The sequence below is a fragment of the Haemorhous mexicanus genome, chromosome 5 (genome assembly GCF_027477595.1).
Source record: "Haemorhous mexicanus isolate bHaeMex1 chromosome 5, bHaeMex1.pri, whole genome shotgun sequence".
In the NCBI taxonomy this organism is placed as follows: domain Eukaryota; kingdom Metazoa; phylum Chordata; class Aves; order Passeriformes; family Fringillidae; genus Haemorhous; species Haemorhous mexicanus.
Genome location: NC_082345.1, coordinates 35,243,864 through 35,257,652, shown reverse-complemented (window position 1 = coordinate 35,257,652; position 13,789 = coordinate 35,243,864). Strand labels below are relative to the sequence as shown.

Sequence of the window (13,789 nt, the reverse complement as noted above, 5' to 3'; positions counted from 1 at the left end):
CCCAGAAAACAAACAAACGAACCCACAAAACCCAAAACAAACAAACAAACAAGCCCCAAACCCCAATCTTAAAGAGAAAAGCCCGAACAAACCACGAAAGGAGGCGCTGCGAGGCGCTCCGTCCCACGCTGGGAGGCGCTGCCTAACGCCCCGAGAACGCGAAACGGCCGCTCCTGACGAAGTCTGGCTCCTCTCGCTGCCCGTCCGAGCCGCTGTTTGCCGTTGCCATGGTGACGCTACAGCGGTAGCCGCGCGGTGCGGGGCTCTCGTCCTCCCCCTGGAGCTCCCCACCGTCCGCTGTTGGCGGATGCGGAATTTCAGGACAGAGGAGCGGTCGGTCTGCAGAGGAGGCCAGAAAAGCGGAGGCTCCGTGAGGAGCTTGACCGAACGACAGGTGAGTGGGTACATGAAGTAGACGGGGGGGACCTGAGTTCTGCAGGCGCTCAGAAGGCTGGACTACAACTCCCAGCATGCAAAGGGGCGGAGCCGTTCGCCTGTCCGGAAGCGGCCGTCGGCGGCTCTGCCCCGAGCGCGGTGCCTTTCGGGAGTTGTAGTTTTCTCTCAGCCGGCATCGTCTTCTTGCCTTCCCGGCAGGAATGCGCTCCTTGTGCCCGGTGTTCCGCTGCAGGAGCCGAACTCGCTGCCTCCCATTCCCCTCATTGCAGGGGGCAACGGGTTGCGAAAGGAGGGAGAGGGTCGTTTCCCCCTGCTTGCATCCATCCACAAGTTTTTACTTCTGTGGATTCCATCGTTTCTCACGGCTTTCTCGGTATCATTAAAACTTTCTATACCCTTAGCCTGATTTTGAGGACTCTGTTTATTTTGGTTCATTGCTGTGTTGAAAGGCATTACTTTTTTTTTTGCGTAGCTTTCAAAACAGATAAGACGCTGTGGGAGGCAGAATGTCGGAAGATATTGAAGGAATTGAAAAAGAAGTAGAAATTGAATTAGGCAGAATCAGTGTTTCTTCGTTTGGAACAGATGAGCCTGAGCCTGACACAGAGGTGTCAGAGGAACCCCTGAGTGACAGTGAGACAGTAAGTATTCCGTGAGCTGAACACTCGGTGTATTCAGCGAGTATTCAGCGAGCTCACACTGCTGCTGTGGCGTGTGCTACAGGAGCAGTGCTGGCATTGCAAAGCCAAAGTTTGGTGAGTGAACCTTTCCCCAGCACACCTAACCTGAGGCTCTGGTGTGAGCAGTAGTCTTGGTAGTACTGCTTCATGAGAAATGTGCTGGCAGGACAATAGGAGAGACGGGTATCAGCATTCTGCTTGAGAGGATCACACCTGGAGATTTTGTTTTGGAATCCTCTGAAGCTGGAAGATGTGGTGAGGTAGATTAAATCTGGATGAATAAACTGAATGATTCTTCACTGCAATCTGTATTTTAATCTTACAAGAGACTGGTTTAGGAGACTTCTTATAAGATTTCCAGATAATAATTTCATATAAATAGGTTCTTCAAGTCCTCTTTCTTGGATGATTTCTTATTTTGGGAAGTGGCTTTCCTCTGAAATAAAATCAGTTATTTTGGTCCTTTTCTGCCATTTTAACCTTTCAGATCCATAGCATAGGGATTGCGTGTTTGTAGGATAATAGGGTGATAATATTGATCATAAATGATGTTTCATATGATGTAGACAAAGGTATCATTGCTAAGTGTGCAAGCACTCACATACTGAACAATGTCAGCAATGTCTACCACAATTTGCACATCTGAGAGAAGGCAGACCATCTTCCCAAAATCTTGATATTTTGGATAGTTCAAAAAAACCTAAAAAAAATCTAAATCTAAAAACTAAAAAAACTAAAACATCTTCAAATCTTGAAATTTTGAATAGAAAATTTTTGAAAACTTTGAATAGAAGTTTTCTATGTAATAAAGAAAACTGGAGCATTGGTTCTATGTGCATACTTTAAACATTAATAAATTTCAAGTTTATTTATCCTGAAAAGAAAAAGATCCTGCACCTCACAGGTATTTGCTAATTTTTATCTTATTCTTCTTCTTTAATTTCTTGGTCCAACACAGATATAAACGCAGGAATTTAATGAAATGTGTTTCTGGAGAGAGTGCAAGATACATTACTAAAATTTGATTAGAATGTAATTAAAATTGAAATTATTAATTGTTCAGTGGGTGGTAAGAAAATGAGAAGAGCATAGGAATTTGTAAAAATATTGGTGGAAATTGCTGCTAAATCTCCATAAATGCTTTATAGGTGAAGCCAAAACAAGTCTTTATGTCAAGTATTTACGTCTGTTCAAGCCTATGAGACAGAACTGTAGAATATATATCAAAGGTTGTGTTTTTCTAGATTTCAGGTGACTTACCAGAATCATTTCTCGCCTATTTAAACTTTATCAAGAGCAGCAATGAAAAGGCTGAAAAGCTTATACTGCAGGACTTGGAAGATGAGCAAAGCAGAAGTAAGCATTAATCACAGTTAAAATGTTTACACCCCTCATATTGCCAGTGGACATTAGACTAATAAGCATCAATAAAATAATGCAAACTTTTAATTAGAACATGCAGTGAAACCTATTCCATCAGCTTCTGAATGATGAAAATCTCTAGGAATAAAGCCATGCAATGCTATCTTCTTGAATTAACATCTGAGCAGAAATTAAACTTTTTTAAAAACTCACCTAATGCTAGAGAAGGCAAGTTGCAAGGTTAATCTCTGAGACAGAGCCCAGGCCAGACTCTTCATGAAAGTCTAAAATGAAGTCAGTAGGAGCTGAAATGCAGGGTTCAGATACAGTTGGCTCCCACAGGATGTGTTTAAAGTCTATCTTGAGAGATGCCCAAGCTGTCATTGGATGAAATTACCATTAATTGCAAAAAAAAAATATTGCTGTCAGCTGTGTGACTGAAGCCAAGCTCATGGAACTGTCTGTTCCATTAGTGCAATAGGCTTGTGACTAGAAGTTCAATAAAAATTTTGATATCTGAGGAATATCCTTATTTGTTCTTTTTTTGTAATGCAATCTTACTCTTTTTAATTGTTCTTTGTCAACGTTTGACCTATGTGATACAAGTGCTACTGTATTTTTCTGCACAGAAAATGATCTGCTGTGTTTCATGATGTGGAATTCTCTTTCATGTTTGTTATCTCTATATTCTTACAGTATCATTGTGTCTGTTTCTGTTACACACATTTCCTTTTTAATGTAGATAAATGATTCCCATACATATTTAAGTAAAACTGGGGGAGAAGGAAAGGAACAAAACCACTTTATTTTAGTTTAAACATATTGAGTAGATAAACAGTGTAGACTAAAACTGAGCATTTGTAAAGGATTTTCTCTCTGTGAACTAAATTTTTATTTACTTTTTATTTAGATGACATTTATGAAGTAGTTTCTTGCCATCCTTCTGAACTGAACGAAGATTCAAAACAATTTAATGAAAAGGTATTTTCTTATTTATACATTATTTATAGGGATTAAAATTCTATTAAATAATCTAGATATCTTACACTTGCTTTAGTGGCCTCCTAAGGAGATCTATAAATGTGTTCAGTTTTTTGTTCTGTAAGACTCTCCATAAGGTATTAAGATGAGTTTCTATATACAATTCTTTACAATTAGGACATCAACTGTAATACGCCATGTCCATAAGCTTTCAAATTTGAAATAATTATCTGATATATTGAGCACAAAAATCAACAAAATTAAACAAAACTGAATAATCCTTTATTAATAGTTGGAGAATATTATCTTAATGTTATGATAGCACTTTTAAGTTTCTCTAATCTTAGTCTTTATGATGATCAGGAAGATGTACTACTATTAATCTTGCTCCTAGTATATTCTGTTATTTTATTGAAAATATAAACATAGTAATCTCTGTATCTTTTAAAGACAAATCAAGAGTTGTGAACATGAGTGCTTCTATTTTTTCATAGAATTTGACTGAATAACTCGCTGAAGTTTTCTTTAGAAAAATATAAAACTGTATTTAATTTATTCACTTTTAATTTGCAGCCTGGCTTTTATTAGAGAGCACTCTTGCAAACATGATTTTTTGTTCTCAGAAGACCATTGTTTAAAACAGCACAATTACTTCATGTGACTTCAGCTGCATTACAAATATTAATATAGGCCCAAAGCATGTGATGAACAGATGATAAATGAGCAGGAATAGATTACTTGCCAGTAAAGAACAATGAAATAAATATAGCAATCCTTTTGCCCATAGTATTATTTTGAAATAGTCTTCTTAAAAATTTGCTCTGTAACTAGTTCTTCCCCAGTGTGCATAACAGTATTTATGCATAAGTGCTTGGTTTCACAGAAAGTAAAATAAATCTCAAATGCAAGACATTCATTTTTTCCAAGTCAAAATATTAAGTATATTTAAAAAACACATAGAATTATTATGTATTTTGATAAATACTACGATATTTATTACTCTAGAAAACAATAACAATAAATATGTTAGCATTGTTCAATGTGTAAGGATTCCAGTCAGCAGTAAGTTTCACTATTTTGTACTTGTCATATGATAAAAGCTTATCCTTGTTTTGGAAGATTTTTATAATGTTCTGCTTTTCAATTCTGTTTCTTGGTTTTTAATAACAATTTTAAACTATATTAGATACCGCTTGAAGTTGCAAATGAAGACTTGCAGCTTGCTACAACACTTGATTATAGTCAGTGCACCAGTGATGAAGCAGTCACTGATGACCACTTTCTTACAGGTAAGCAAGCACATTATTCATTTGGTTGAGTTGATCTTTAACATATCAGTATTTCCTGCTTTTCATGTTGTCATAAGTATCATACCATTTTTTTAAAGAATTTCACATTGCAGTATGCAGCAGGGCTTGATACTTGATGGATTTGACATAATAAAACACTTTTGCCTTTATCTCATTTCAAGATCACAAAATGATCATAGAAATTAGTGTCAAAAAATACCACTCAAAAATGAAAGCTGCTCAGAGGCACTAAGCAGGTTCTGCTTTGGCCACAGATTTTTTTGTTGTTTTGGTTTTTGGATTTTGGTTTGGGTTTTTTTTGTGTTCACATTGACTGAGAGTGTTCCTTTGCCATTGCCTTTGGATCAGTTGGACTGGAGCATATCAGTGCTGAAGCACTAAAAGCCAGAGAAGACATCCTCTGCAATCCTAAACTGTACATTTTTAGAATAAGCATAGTAGTTGCAGAGTCAGTAAGTGTGCTGAATAATAATAAGACATCTCTGATGGAAAGGACTTGTGCTGTAGTTCTGATTTCCTATATATATATTATATAATACATGTAGGAAATCAGATATATATTGCTGGCTATGTAATGATCGTATCTTTTTCTTGCCAAATACCTTAAGACTGTTTAATGTTCCCCAGTGCTTATTAGGAAATGAAATAAAATGTTTTCTTGGTTGATTAATAGCTGATCTTGAAATGAGATCAGGTCTTGCCTTTTGTGAAGTAGAAGAACAGTGTAGACGAGCATTTGAGCTTGAAGATGAGAAGATAAAAAAGTGGAAAGCTGAAAGAGTATCACGGGAAAAACAGAATGAAGAGGAACATGCAAGAAGGGTGCAGCATCTGGAGCAATTTGAGGCTGAAAGAATAAAGTTAGATCTTCTTCATAAGGTAATGAATGATATTAAGCCAATCTGTTCCAGTCTAGACTATCTGAATTCTAGCTCTAATGTGAAAAAGAAACTACTGTCTCAAACTGCATGACTGTCCTAAAACCTATCAACTTGTGTTGCCAGTAAATTGTAAAATGTATTTAAGTGTAATCCTTTGGCTTTTATGTATTTACTGTTTTAACCAATAGTGAATGAATTTGCTATGCTAAATTTTAAATTATTCCATAAGCTTTGCCTTTACAAAGCTTTTATATTATTAAATCAGCCAAAGTACTGGGAATGAGAGTTGTGCTGAAATTAATCACAGATGAAAAATGGCCACTGTGCCCTAATAGAAAATACTTTGCTAGTTTGGACCTCCCAGCCCAATTTCATATTTCGATGTTAAAATCTTAATGAAGGTAATCAGAAACAAAATTACTCAGTTCAGCAATGCTGGTGCTGTTCTTCACTAGGTTAAAGTTACAATACTTCTGTCCCTGTCTTTATCTGGGAAACTTACTCAGGCTTCATCTACTGATGAATGCCACAGCAGATGATGACTCAACACATTGGCTGGTTGCACTGTCAGACTATCTAGTCATGTTTTGCTATAGTGGGTGGAGCATCATAAAGGACAAAAGAGTGTAGGAACATGAAGAAATTTAACTCTCAGATATTAGACTTGTGAGGCCACAGAATTTTATTATTTAGCCTAAATAAGTGTGTTTTGAAAGGTGCATTAACACTACATTTTCAGTTTAACTAATTTGTGGCTTTCTGAAAAGGTGGGCGCCTTGGCAGCAGCAAGGTGATTCAAGTCACCAGTAGTAAGGAAGGGCTTAGTAAATAAAAATACCTTTGATCTCAGTTCAATGTCCACTATAGCTCTCTTTTCAAAAGGTCAGAAAAAGTGGTAGGCCTTCTTGGCTCTTTGCTGTCACAAAACATTTTTGGATGTAAGATGGCTGTCTCTAGAGAAAGAGGGACATGGCCACATTTAGGCACTTTGATACTGCTGTTGCAGGAACACTTCTTTTAGAGGTGAGAAATAGAATCCAACTTTTCCTGTTGCAGAAGGATCTAGATTTCTGGTCTCCTGTTGTCTGAACAGCATGCTTCTGAATGCACATGAAAAATAGCACTTAGACACGTGGGAGACTTTATGCTCCAAGTTGAAAGTGCTTCCTTATACTACTTCCTTCATATCCTCCATATTTGATTTGGTTGATATATCTTGGTTCCACCAGGAGTTATGTGGTTCTGGATCAGTCTGGTTTTTAGTTATTTTTCTAACTAACTTTCTGGCCGCTAACTTACAGTCTGATTGAGACTTTTCCTGATTGAGGTTATGTTGGGCAAGGGGGGAAATGCTATTTACTTGCAAATAGTGAGAGAGTAGACTTGAACTTTCATTTTCTGTTTTGAAGCAATTTCAGCCAGAAATTTTTTTTAGCTTTACTGAACAAAATTCCCATTCAATTCCCATTCCCAAAATTCCCATTATCAATACATACCAGTGCAATTAAAGGGAGATCGTTCATGCTATTGTTCAGACATGTTTCTGTTTTCTGCCTGTACTTTGAATGGTTTGGTAATTAGTTTTCCTCTTAGATACTAGTACAGATTGTGGAGAGGAAGGTGGCAGCTGTTTGGGTCAGTACATAGATGCTGACTTTCTGAAGGTATGCATCTCTCAGTGCATGACCAAATCTACATTACTGATGTAAGTGTCCTGTTGTTTATTTTGATCCACACATGGCTCAGTTTCTCATTTAAATTCAGGCATTCACAAAATTGGATTGTTGGAAAGTCAAGAAGATGGGTGAGATTGGAGAGAGGTGTTTTGTGTCGTTCTGGGTTTTCTACGGAATTCATTTAAGTTAATTTGTTGTGCAGAAACGCCAGGCTGCAATAGAAGATGAGTTACAGAAAGAGGAGGAAGCTTGGAGAGACAAAATGAGGCAACATGGGGTAAGGTTGTACTGTGAGCTTTTGTCAAAAGACTGTGAGGTTATTGTTATATATTTGAGAATAAATGTTATCATGGAATGCTTAATATACTAGATTCTGTTTATGAATGATAAATATGTGCCAATACCTGTCCCATTTTAAAAGTGGTTGAAATCTATCCTAACTAATTGTTTTGGCTTAGGAATTGATCATGAAGCTACAGTTGCAAATGGAGGAGGAAAGAAAGGCCTTGGAAAAACAGAAAGCAAAGGAAAGACAACAACTGGCTGAACAACAGAATATAGCAGCTGTGAAAATCCAAGCTAGATTTAGAGCATATTTAGTCCGTAAAAAATACACTCCCATTTTAAAACAATGGAAATATGAAATGAGAAAGGAGCAGAAAATACTAGAGGAAATAGAGCAAGAAATGAAAGAAAGAGAGGAAAAACTGAACAGGCAAATGGAAGAAAACAGGTTAAATAGAGAAGAGGAAAGAAAGAGGCAAGAAGAACTTGAAAGAAAACAATATTTGAAACAGGTGAGGAGGCGTGAGGAATATGAGAAAAAGAAGGAAAGCCTGAGATTGGAAAGAGAAAAACAAGTGCAAAAAAAAAGAGAAGAACAAAGAAAATTAGAACAAAAAAGAGCAGAAGCTGTGATGAGTGAAAATGTAGAAAATAACATAGAAAACATAAAAAAGAGTAATAAGGCAGAAAATATGAAAGTAATTAGAGAAGAGAAGGAGGAACTAAATAAACAAGTAGAGGAACTAAAAGAAAAGCATGCTGAAATGATGGATGAAACAAATAATTGGATGATTCCAGCAGAAAGAAATTTGACACCAAGCACGCTAGGCTCTGAGAAGGAGCACCCTTCTCAAGTGAAAAATGAGAACTCATACATTAATTCAGTATCACAAGTAGAAGAAAATTACTCACAAACAAGTTATCTTGATAAAGTTTCAAATGGTCATATTTCAAAGGATGAATCTCTTAACTTTGGTGCTAATGACATGGCAGAAAATAAGGCAAACTGCATATGCAGCAGCCCTCCAAATGTCCAGCCAAATGCTAATAACAGACAAATTAAAGATCGATTTTCTCATGAAACTATGAAGAAAACTTTATTTCTGATGGAAAATACGACTGAAGAAGTCAGAGACACCTGGGACAGTAGTCAAGATGTAGCAGATTCTTCTAGTAAAGTAATTTTTCCTGATGATATTGAAAAGAAGAGAATAAACTGGATGAACACATGCAAATCTTGGTCTAAAATATATGAAGAAAACCAAAGAAAGCAAGCAACTATAAGAAGACAACTAAGGAAAAGTTCATTTAGCAAGATGCCTCCACTAAGTGCAGAAAAGATAATTCATAGTGGCCCTTGGAGTACCTTGCAACAGGTAACTGGTAATATGAAAGTTTGAGAGTGAAATGGGAGACATACTTTCACTTTTTTTGTTATGTTCTGTTTTGGTATGTTGGCAGAATGCTGTTTCTTGTTGAGCAGGAAATAGATATTGTGACAGTTCCTGTGCCCAGGTGCCGAATAAGAGCAATGACAATGCCTTTTGAATTCCAGTGAGTGTTGTGGAACAGACTATGTGGTATTAGTCTTCAGATGATTGATAATATTAACCTTTTAAAAGGCAAGAGCTCTTTCATTCTGCTAAATTAACAAGGTTTTGCCTTTGTATAAAGGCCCACATTTCAGCTCCTGCTCCCTTTGGAGTTTTGAGAGGAATAGTCTCTTCTAGAAACGATATATTACTGATCAGCGTATAGAAAATGTTTTGCCATAAAGAACATCTCCTGGTTGCCAGGACTTATTTTTCTTACCACTTATTAACTTATTGTATGCTTTCTCTATGCTCTCATCTTGATATCCATTCTGTATAGGCTTACTAGCCTATACACACTTCTAGTCTGAACAATTTTTGTCTGTTCTACACTCATTATTTATGATACTGTGACTATTGTTTTCATGCTAGCTTCTCCCATTGGACAGATCAAACCTATCATTGCCATTCTTTTCTATATGAAACAATAACCATTAGTTGCTTGCATTTTATTAAACATTAGTAGATTGTAGTTTTGTTCTCTTTTTCATCCTAAAGAAAATTACCATAACATGATGTTGTGCCATGAATATTCAATATGCAAAACATTAATTTTACTTATCAATAAATGCTTGTAGGTCACAACGCTTACGCTCGAAGATTTGCCAGCTTGCAGCCTCTCAACTTTATCTGAGTGTTCAAACCTTCAAGTCTTGACTCTGAGGCGCTGTGGACTGGTTGCACTGGAAGGACTAAGTAGCTGCAAAGACCTGAAGTATATCAATGTGGAGGTACCAAGCCTATTTGGTTCTTTGTTATAACATGGGGAGAACTGCTAGTTTTGCTCCTTAATTCATTGTTCAGTTGTCCAACTGAATATGTAACTTTTAGCCTTAAGAGCATAGGAATAGCAACAAAATGCTCCCAAAAATGAACAAAGTTATACAAGCAGATTTACAGTGCAAATAACAAAAAACTGCACGCTGCAAATGATTCAACCTACACTAAGAAAATAGGCTAAGGTTAGCTGTAGTATAGATCTTTGTTTCCTCAGTCTCTGACTGATGAGTGAGCAGATGCTGTTCACCATAGCAGGTGCTCAACTTGAGCAAGAATAGGTAGAAGGAAGAGTCCTTTGCAACATACACCTTGAATATTAATTAAGATTAGTAACATATGTGCTCAAGGAATGATATGTATAGTGAGTTATACTAGTGGCCTAATGTTAGATATTCACTACTGTGCAGTGTTTTACAGGCCCTGTTTAATGACTAAAGAGAACTTTTTCTCTGTAAGACATCTTTGTTCCAGAACTTGGCAATTTACATGAAACAGCTTTGTTCACATTTTCAATTTAATGTGTTTTAACAACACCATTTTCCAGATGAAAAGACCAAGAAGAGAAAACAGTGAAAGAGAAATCTGAGGAAGCATTATTAAAATAGCCTGGGGAAGGGGGTATGTAAAAAGCAGGATCCCTTGGAGGAAAAATATTAGCTTAGAACAGTGTGACCAAAGTACCTCTAAATGCAGACTTTTGCTATTAGTAAATAGGATGACAGCAAAATTACTGCTGTCTTCATTACCATCTAGTAAGTATGATGTTTCTATGCAGTTTTTAGTTCAGCCTTCCAGGGTCTCAGGAGGTAGAAAAATGTATATGGAAGAGACTGCTCTGTTCTTAACTCCTTTTTTATTCTCTTTTTCTTTCAACTTTGGGCATTTTCAGAGCCAGAATGAAGATCAAGATACATTCTTGTTCTATTTCAGCAGGACACAAAAGGTCATTTCTAGGACTCATCATTTTTTTTCCCAATGGAAAAATAAAGATGCCTTTACTCCTAGCTAAGAGCTTAGGATAAAAATAAGCAATGAAGACAATCTGCTAGATTTTACTTAGTTCTGCTACTTCACTTCAGATGGTATTTAATATTCTCATTTTCTTTTATTGCAGGAGAACAACATTCAGGTAATTGACTGTGCAGATCTGGAAAGTCTCTGTATTCTCATTCTGAATAAGAACCGTCTTTCATCAATTTGTGGCTTAGACGGATGCAAAAATCTCCAAAATCTTGAACTTTCCTACAATAGAATCACTCGGATTGGTAAGAAAATTACTCCAATTTGTATAAAAATATTTATGCAGTTTATATTCAGAATTATACACGCCTTGGATTTAGAGCCAGTCAGCTGCTAAGCCCAAGGAGCAGACTTGGCAAAAAACTTGCATCTTAAAGCATGGCTTGGCTACTGCCACGTATTCCATCTAGCAGGTGATGTAACTATTGTCAGCCAGAGAGCATTAAAATCTTTCTTAAAGGGCCACTAGCATTATCTGCACTGAGTCAGCTGGAATATGAGAGTAGGCAGAGTTCAGCTTATCTGCAGACATAATGAAAGCACAGCCTAGCTGTGCAACTGCAGGGAACTCCACTGTGCTCCTGGCTGACACAGTAAGTAGTTATACAGAAATGGTGTTGTCTGTCTTGAGTCTGCTGGACAATAGGAAAATAATTTAAAACAATTATTAAGCTCATAGACTAAACAAATTCACATAAGACTTGTAAATAAGTAGTTCCACTGTTAAATAACACTATGAACATGGATAATACAGTTCCGTGATAAACAGCAAGGGTGTAGGAAACAGAAAATGGGAAAGCTTTAAAAAAATCTGTAGATGTAGAGACTTTGATGAAGATATTATAAATATTTTTTGTTAATATGTGTAAATGTTAGTACTCATGAAGACAATTTTTAATACGTGAGGATTAAAGTGCTGGGAAATCAGTGTTTGCTGTAAAAACATATCAGTACTCTAAGGAGGATCAATAAAATAAAAGGGTTAAAAAGTTTCATCTGTATTATTGTGGCAAATAGTGCTTGAAAAGATTCTTATTCAGATTGATCTCATTTGATAAAAATGTCTGCAAGATTACTGTAAGAATGACATCTTTTTAGTGGATGACATTTAAGAATGTGTCATCCATGTGGAGTGTGGTAACTTCATACAGGCCAACTGGACTAAAATTCTCCAGTACTTTCTCTTTTGTGCAGTGCACTCCTACAATTACTTAGTCTCTAATGAATTTAAGTGGGTAAATAAATGTTCACAAAAGTCATCTTCCAATGTGGGTTTTTTTCCTCTCCAGTATCGCTTTGAGGATTTTAGGTTCAAACAGATGCATAAAACAGGATATATTTCATATTGAGTAGTTGCACAGAATGCATAAAAGTGGATTTGTGGGTTATACATGGTTAGCATATCACTCCCATCTGTAAATCTTGCAGGATGTCCCTTAGCAATTTTGGAAGCTCCACTACTGTGTAGTAAAGCTTATTTACATTCGTAATATTTAAGTTTTAATGACTTATTGTAGGAAATTTCTGGCATACTGTGATTTCTCTTTTTATTCTTTTCTCCTGTCATTGAAATAGAGCATCAGGAGGGGAAAAATTAGAGTTGCCAAAAACCCCTTAAAAATAGCAGTAAGAGAAATAGTCTCAATTATGCTTTCTCCCTTAGGAATGCATGATCACAAATTAAGCAATTGTGACAGTAACACACCAAAGTCGAGTGCATATGCTTGCATTTTGAGGATGAATGCTTTGTTTAAAAATTTTCATGCACAAAAAGTAGAATTTTGACTAAAGTTTTCAAATATGCTTCTGTAGGATGTCTGTACTGCCATAGAGTGCTGGGTGAAACCCTGGCAGCTCGAGGAATAGCAATGCATAACCATGCATGGTCATAAATGCTGCTTTCAATATACTCTTTTTAAGACAGCACAGAGAGGAATTTTTATTTTTCATCAGACACCTTTTTAGTTTTGGCATTGTTGTTTGAGGGTTTTATTTTGGTTTTGGTTTGTTTTTGTTTTCATTTTTATGTTTGCTGTTGGCTTTCACTGTTGTTAGTTGTCTTTGTCACACATAAAAGTGACTTCAGATCTGCATCAATAGCTAAGAGAGTCCCTAGCTGGCAGACTTCAGCTGCACTTTGCAAATTGCTGAGAACTTCTATAAAGGTTCTCCTTGAATCTTCCTAAAACCATGTAATTGCCAACAAAATGCTTTTCCTATGGCTGCTATAACTTTTGTTTGTTGCCTTCTGGAAATGCGCGTAAGAGTTTCATGCTTATATTTAATTTTGCATGTCGGCAGAAGAACCAGTAAAATACCATCTGTTTGTAGTACAATATTCTCTCTTGTGTGTTTTCTGTTGGACTGCATGTGATAATTCCAGAATGTTCTGAATGACATTCAGGTGAGGAAGAGTTAAAAGAAGGTGCTTTGTGCAGCATGCAGAGAAGGAAACTTCCAGATTTTGTTTTACCTTCTTGCCTTTTCTGATTGTTTGTGCAGTCTCTCTTCTTGGTCCCATTCCAGGCTCATAGAGTGCTTTTAAAGTTTCTGCTAAGCTTAAACTAATTTAAACTTAGGTAACTTAAGCTGCTCTTTAAGAGGAAGTCTTGGGAACAAACACACGAAAACGCGAAAGTGTTTCTGAGACCACTAGATGGTGCTAGTTCCTTTTTTATTTTCATCCAAGCACGAAAGAAAAATACAGACCAGGATCTTGCAGTCCGGGTGTTATGTCATGGACGTGTTTGAAATTTTTCAGAGTAATTAAAGATTTGTATATTTATTTTACTAAAGCACAGTTTTGGAGTTAAATTACATGTGCGT

At 36.5% G+C, this 13,789-nt stretch overlaps 1 protein-coding gene across 1 annotated transcript in view; it reads left to right on the top strand.

Moving 5' to 3' along the window:
• The first annotated feature begins 220 nt into the window (after positions 1-220).
• LRRIQ1 (leucine rich repeats and IQ motif containing 1) overlaps positions 221-13,789 on the top strand; it is a 102,678-nt gene continuing 89,109 nt past the window's right edge. The window contains exons 1-10 of the mRNA XM_059846840.1: positions 221-394; positions 869-1,037; positions 2,321-2,432; positions 3,349-3,419; positions 4,606-4,708; positions 5,403-5,608; positions 7,489-7,563; positions 7,745-8,947; positions 9,742-9,894; positions 11,058-11,208. Of these exons, the coding sequence (XP_059702823.1) occupies positions 903-1,037; positions 2,321-2,432; positions 3,349-3,419; positions 4,606-4,708; positions 5,403-5,608; positions 7,489-7,563; positions 7,745-8,947; positions 9,742-9,894; positions 11,058-11,208 (2,209 nt within the window). The 5' untranslated portion in view covers positions 221-394; positions 869-902. The remainder of the gene's footprint in view (positions 395-868; positions 1,038-2,320; positions 2,433-3,348; positions 3,420-4,605; positions 4,709-5,402; positions 5,609-7,488; positions 7,564-7,744; positions 8,948-9,741; positions 9,895-11,057; positions 11,209-13,789) is intronic.